The 6,900-nt window shown below is 51.6% G+C and overlaps 1 protein-coding gene across 1 annotated transcript; it reads left to right on the top strand.

The window, feature by feature from the left end:
• The first annotated feature begins 210 nt into the window (after window positions 1–210).
• On the top strand, window positions 211–6,642 carry LOC125917829 (cytochrome P450 2A13-like). Its single transcript, XM_049623926.1, has 9 exons — window positions 211–309; window positions 1,198–1,425; window positions 1,703–1,865; window positions 2,619–2,768; window positions 3,012–3,172; window positions 4,310–4,486; window positions 4,879–5,020; window positions 5,473–5,660; window positions 6,304–6,642. The coding sequence occupies exons 1-9, from the start codon at window positions 292–294 to the stop codon at window positions 6,472–6,474; spliced, it is 1,398 nt and encodes a 465-aa protein (XP_049479883.1). The 5' UTR covers window positions 211–291; the 3' UTR covers window positions 6,475–6,642.
• The last annotated feature ends 258 nt before the right edge of the window (window positions 6,643–6,900 follow it).

The following is a 6,900-nucleotide window of genomic DNA, read 5'->3' as shown; positions in this document are numbered from 1 at the left end:
GGACAGGGTTCAAATCCCAGTTGCCTACCTGCCACCTGTGTGACTTCCAGCAGGTGGCTGTAGGGAGGCTTGTTCTTCTGAAGAGCAAAATGAAGATGCTATGACGGAACCCCACTGCCAGAAGGATTCCATGAGATCACAGTTTGCACACTGCCTCTTCATAGTTAGTGCTCACCAAAGGGGAGCACCCTCTTGTTAAGGAAGAAGGTCACTGAGGAGAGGACAGCAGGGCCACCATCTGTCCTCACAACCACTTTCAACATCCAGGGCCCGGCTCTCTCCTAAACCAACATGGAAATGATGAACTTAGTAAGCTCCCCCAGGGACCTGGGTAGGGCCAGTGCGGCTTTCTGTAAATCACACCCTTTGAGACAGCTGGGCTTTTTGGCACCGTATTGGTGGATGTCATTACTATTTTCAAGTTCTGCCCAGTCTCTCTGCCACTGAGACTATGAGTTAGTCTTTTTTGTTGTTGTTGTTAAGAAAAAATTTTAAACGTTTATTTATTTTTGAGACAGAGATAGAAGGAGACAGATGCAAGGGGGAAGACCATGAGTTTCTCTTCTTTCCTAAGGAAAGTTCCACTTGAATGTGGCTCTGGACTTCTACCCCTTTCCCAACCACAGACAGGCCATGACACTGATCCTGACCTTTCTCTGAGGCCCCAGTGAGGATTCTGGGTACCCGAGGTGACACTGTGTCCAAAACAAAGGCAGGTCAAAGTTTGGGTCAAGTGCTCATTCCCTGATCGTGCTGGATTCCCATATACTTCTCCCAGGAACCCTCATCACAACCAGGGGTCCTCCCTTGCCCCAATACCCTCAAATTGAGTCCCTGGAATCTCATCCTCAAACCCAGATATTGGATTCTTCACTCTGGAGACCTCAAAACGTACATGTTGGGGTCTGTTCTCACTCTGAGATCCTAAATCCAAAGCTCAGGGGGCTCCCCATGCAAATATTATAAACTCTTCAGTTCTGGAATCTATGTCTCACCAAGTCTGCAGCCCTGGGGTGGACTCCCTTGAGGCGTGACACATTCTGTCTTGGGGCCCTCTCCCTGTTAATCTCCTTGAGGTCCCCTTCTCCTGCCTTACTGGCTGTGTCTCAAGTTCTGTGGTGAGCCCAGGAGGGTGTACCTGGAGGTGAAATGGCACAATTACATAATTAGAATCAAAGTCCGCCCTTCTTGTTCAAGTGGTATAAAGGCAAACCACCCCAGCGATCTGTCACTCCCACTGCCATCATGCTGGCCTCAGGGCTCCTTCTGGTGGCTTTGCTCACCTGCCTGACAATAATGGTCTTGATGTCTGCCTGGAGGCAGAGGAAGCTCTGGGGGAAGCTCCCTCCAGGACCCACCCCATTGCCCTTCATCGGGAATTACCTGCAGCTGAACACACAGCAAATGTACAACTCTCTCATGAAGGTACCTTGAGGCAGGGGTGGTGGAAGGGGGTGGGGCTGGGGGCCTGCCTAATTGAGCTGGGGCATTGTGGCAGGGGGTGGGCAAGGTTGGATGGGAGTCTTAGGAAAGTGGAATTGTAAAGATGGGGCAGCAGGGTCCTAGGCAGGAAAGAGTAGATCCTGGGATACCTGCCCCTTGAGTGCCAGAACCTGGGGGAAATGCATGCAATGGGTGAGGTCTGGGCACAGGGCCAGTTCCCAGTGGGGCTGCTCCCTCTAAGCACTCTCACTTTGGTTAGATCAGCGAGCGCTATGGCCCCGTGTTCACGGTCCACCTGGGGCCGCGGCGCATTGTGGTGCTGTGTGGACACGAGGCCGTGAAGGAGGCGCTGGTGGACCAGGCTGAGGAATTCAGTGGGCGAGGCGGGCAGGCCACCTTCGACTGGCTCTTCAAAGGCTATGGTGAGGGGCTCGGGATGGGGGCATGTGGTCAGGAACACTTGATGGCCTCAGTTTCCCCACTGTTCTTCTCTTGACTCACCCTCCCACCCAAGGCTGAGGCCGAGTTCTCCCCTTGCTCCCCTCTGTCCCTGTCCCTGCTTATTGTCCCTTCTCCCTGGTCTTCTCTAACTTGACCCTGAGTGCCTGCGTCTCTATGTCCCCTGCTTCTTGGCCCCATGTCCCTGTTCTCTCTCAGATATGCCTCTTCTTTCTGTGTGTCTTTGAGGAGCTCTTGGGATTTCTGCCTCAGAACTGTGGTCAGTCCACCTCCACGTCCTTGTCTTTTTCTCCCTCTAAGCTTCTGTGCTTCCCCTCCCTTCATCCTCCCTCTACTCTTTTCCTCTTCTGTGTGAGAATCTCACTCTGTTTCTGCTTCACACCCATGCCTCTGTCTCTGGAAACAGTCTTTCCTCTCTCCCGACCTTCTTTGTTCTCTCTCCCTATTTTCTTCTTTCCCCAGCTCAGTGTTAGGATCCTTCAGGATTTTTATTGCCACCTCTCAGATATCCACAGATGTCACCTCCCTCTGGCCCTCCCTTACTTCTTTCTCTGTCTTTATGTCTGTCCAAATCTCTGTTTCTCTGGGCATCTGACTTGCCTCTCTCCTTCCGACTCTTTTCTTCCAACTAGGTCGCCTTCTCTTTCAGTATGTCTCTGACTTTGAGTTGAATCTCTCTCTGTCTCCCACGGTTGACCCCCTTCCCCCCCCCCCAGGTGTGGCATTCAGCAATGGCGAACGAGCCAAGCAGCTCCGGCGCTTCTCCATCACCACGCTGCGGGACTTTGGTGTGGGCAAGCGCGGCATCGAGGAGCGCATCCAGGAGGAAGTGGGCTTCCTCATCGAGGCCCTCCGGGACACGCATGGTGAGCCAGGAGGGAATGAGGGAGAAGGAGCAGGAGCATTCACGTGGATATGTGCGCTTTCTGGTCCTGGAAGGGGACTGACTGGACTGGGGGAAGGAGTCCAGGCTCCTGGCTCTAGGGCCTTGTGTTGGGAGCTTGTCTCATCACCCTGGTGCTTTCCTCCAATTCTTGGACTGGTGTCAGACTGCCTAGTGGATGCTCCCCCAGATACCTGTTTCTCCTCAACCCCATCCCCTTCCCTAGGCGCCTTCATTGATCCCACCTTCTTCCTGAGCCGGACAGTGTCCAATGTTATCAGCTCCATTGTCTTTGGGGACCGCTTTGACTATGAGAACAAAGAGTTCCTGTCACTGCTGCGTATGATGCTGGGAAGCTTCCAGTTCACAGCTACATCTATGGGCCAGGTAACCCATCCCAGTCTGTCTCTACAACACCCTACTACAACCCTCCAATTGCTTTCCCACATGGAGACAGGTGCCCCAAACTCCCTTCCTCTCCCAGATAGGGTTCCGTCAAAACCACTCTTGGACAATGGAACAGCTACACCAGAATACCCCATTTCCAAGGACACCTGGATATCTCAACAGATGTTTCTCCCACCAAAAAACCCAAAACCCAAACCAAACATACAAAAAACAGCCTGCAGGCATGATAGCTGTTATAAGCCCAGCCTTCCTCCTTGGCATGTGCCCCCACCCTACCTATCTTAATATCTAGAACTGGCTCCCTGTCAAGACATTCCATCTTTTCATCTTAATACCTTAACACCTGAACAAGTGACCACCTCCGTCCATGTCCTGAATACATGAACACCTGGTGCTATAAAATACAGTCTGCCAAAATCATTTGAGTATTACACAGGTGTCCCAAACCAGCCTACTGGGCTACCTAGATAAGTACTTCTTCAGAGCCCACTGAAATATCTGAACATCTGGACAGATACGCCAACCAAGAAGGCCTCTAAACATGTAAAGATCTGGATAGATGGTTCCCCAAACACCCAAATTATGTTCCTCAATGCAGCTCACTCAAACACTTACAGCAGTGCTCCCCTCCAGCCCAGTGTGAATATTTGAAACACATGAACAGGTATTTCCCCCACCTCAACACTTGCATACCTGCCACACTTTAATACCTCAATACCTGTATAGAAATCACTATTCCATAGCCTCTAAATATCTGGATAGTTGTCTCCAACTGAGCCTACTTGATATCTAGAGACCTAAACAGGTACCTACCTCCCCTTCATATCAGTCAGAAATAAATAGGTAAACACCTGGACAGGAGTTTCCCAATGCAACCTCACCTGAATATCTGGATGTGTCCCAAACCATCTCACCAACATGCTGAGATAGGGGTTCTCACACTTAACTCATGTGAAAACTTAGATATCTCCTCCCATCAGCCCCATATAAATCCTTAACATCTGGATGGGGACCTTTAATTCAGTGCTTTCCTTGCCATGAGAAAGGTCCCACTCCTATCAAGACCTGCCTGCTGAGAGCTGTCCTTCCTGTCCTTTCTTCTCTCCCCATCCTCAGCTCTATGAGATGTTTTATTCAGTGATGAAATACCTGCCAGGACCACAGCAACAGGCATTTAAGGATCTGAAAGGTCTGGAGGACTTCATAGCCAAGAAGGTGGAGCAGAACCAACGCACGCTAGATCCCAACTCCCCGCGGGACTTCATCGACTCCTTCCTCATCCGCATGCAGGAGGTACACCCCAAACATCCTCACAATCCCAAGTATAATAACTATGGCTGCTCCCTCTACTGAGCCCCTGCCCATGGGCAGGACCTGTGTGTGCCAACCATAATAGCGAACAATTCGGTACCATGCACTCACTGACTCTATTCCTCTCCTTCTCAATATCCCCACCATAAAAAAGTGTTCTTGAAGAGTAAAGGACAGATAGGCAGGTGGGTAAGGAGTGTGGGAAGGGCATTTTGGGCAGAGCCAGCAGCCTGAACAAAGAGCTCGTAGAACCAAGTCCCTCCTCCCACCTCTGGTCTGGATCTAAGAGAGAGGGGTCCAAAGAGAAAGACCCCAGAAGGGCCCTGAGAGCCCTGAGGGGAGTGGGCTTGGCCTGAAGCCCTCTCTCCCTATAGGAGCAGAACAACCCCGACACAGAGTTCTACTTGAAGAACCTGGTGCTGACCACACTGAACCTCTTCTTTGCGGGCACTGAGACAGTCAGCACGACCCTGCGGTATGGCTTCCTGCTGCTCATGAAGCACCCAGATGTGGAGGGTAAGGCTGCAGGGTGGGGGGCAACAAAGTGGCAGCCACAGGCCCTCAAACTTCCTCTGAGCCCACTGCAACATCCCCACCTTCCCCAGATCCCTGAAGCCTCAGACATACCCTGTTATCCGGAGACTAGGTGATATTCTGCTGATGAGCACCAGCCAAGTTTCACTAGGTGTTCAAGTATTGAAAATATCTGAACGGATTGGTAAATAGCTTCCATGCTGGGTCAAATGTATATCCACTGCCTGCTCTCCAAACCATTCCCCAAACTCCTCCCTTATGCCTACTCATGATTCTGGCACGACCGGGTGAACAGGATGCTGCACCAACAACGCGAATGGCCAACATCTGTTTTGAATGGTCTAAGTCCATGGCACACATGGATGTACATATTTGGACTATCATCACTGCCCCGAGACCCCAGATACTTAAATACCTTCCCCCTCCTCCCACAGCCAAAATCCATGAGGAGATTGACCAGGTGATTGGCAAGAACCGGCAGCCCAAGTTTGAGGACAGGGCCAAGATGCCCTACACAGAGGCGGTGATCCATGAGATCCAAAGATTTGGAGACATGATCCCCATGGGAGTGGCCCGCAGAGTCACCAAGGACACCAAGTTTCGGGAGTTCTTCCTCCCCAAGGTATCTTCCTGTCCCACCTTGGGGGACCTCCAACCTGCTCCCTGTGACCCAGCAACCTATTCTCTTAGAAGCTTCCCAGCCCCTGTCCCATTGCTTCAATCAAACACTGTTCCAATCACCATGTCCCTTCATTCCCCTCAGAGATTCCTGAATCCCGTGTCTCCCCCAGAGCTCTTTTCATAGGGAATATGAACCTCATACCCCCAAACTTCCTCTCTCAAGAGACATGAACTTCATGTCTAGACCTCCTCCCTCAAGGACATGGATCTCATGTCCCCCAAACATCCTGCCTAGAGAAACACAAACCTGATGTCTCTCAATCCCAGTCCCAGAGAGCATGAACCCCCATGTCCTCTCAACCTCCTGCCTTGAGAGACATGAACTGTGGGTCCCCCACACCTTCTGTCCTAAGAGACACAGAACCCGTGCTCCTCCAACTTCCCTTCTCAAGAGACATGAACCCCCATGTCTGCCAAGCTTCCTGGCTCAGAGACCTGAGTCTCATGTCCCCAGGGGACCCACGCTCCCCCGCCTCCCATTTCTTATCACTCAGGGCACCTGCATTGTCCCTCCAACCTCCATGTGCTTTCAGCACACCCTGCCCCCACTCCACCTTATCAAATACCCCTCTCCTCCTCACCAGGGCACTGAAGTGTTCCCTATGCTGGGCTCTGTGCTGAGAGACCCCAAGTTCTTTTCCCACCCCCGAGACTTCCACCCCCAGCACTTCCTGGATGAGAAGGGCCAGTTTAAGAAGAGTGATGCTTTTGTGCCCTTCTCCATCGGTAAGAGACCCGGGTCTGCTTGCTGCTAAGCCACTGCTCCCACCAACCGGGCCTCCTTCATCCCACATCCCGTCTCTAAGCTGTAGCCTGGGGTCTGTCTCCAGCTTGAAAGTCCCTCTAAGATCTACTCTAGAGCCAACCAGCTGCAAACCCCATGACTACCAAGTACCTGTGTCCAGGCAACTGGAAAGGGATGATTGTATCCATTTCACAGATGGGGAAAATCAAAGTCCTTAGTGAGTCAGATATTTGTCCAAAGTCATTTAGATTCTTGAGATTCCTTGGGAGGAGATGAGAGCCCGGCAGCCATATCTGAGTGTGTGCTTGGAAGGAAGGGGCACCTAAATTTCCCATTGCTACAGCTTGGGATAGCTCACCCCTATCCCATGTACAAGAGAAACTGATGCTCAGAGAGGGTTAGAGATGTCTCTGAAAGTTTCTCAGTCCCTGCTCTC

The sequence above is a fragment of the Panthera uncia genome, unplaced genomic scaffold, assembly GCF_023721935.1.
Source record: "Panthera uncia isolate 11264 unplaced genomic scaffold, Puncia_PCG_1.0 HiC_scaffold_2535, whole genome shotgun sequence".
Classification (NCBI taxonomy): domain Eukaryota; kingdom Metazoa; phylum Chordata; class Mammalia; order Carnivora; family Felidae; genus Panthera; species Panthera uncia.
This window is presented reverse-complemented; position numbering and strand designations above follow the sequence as displayed.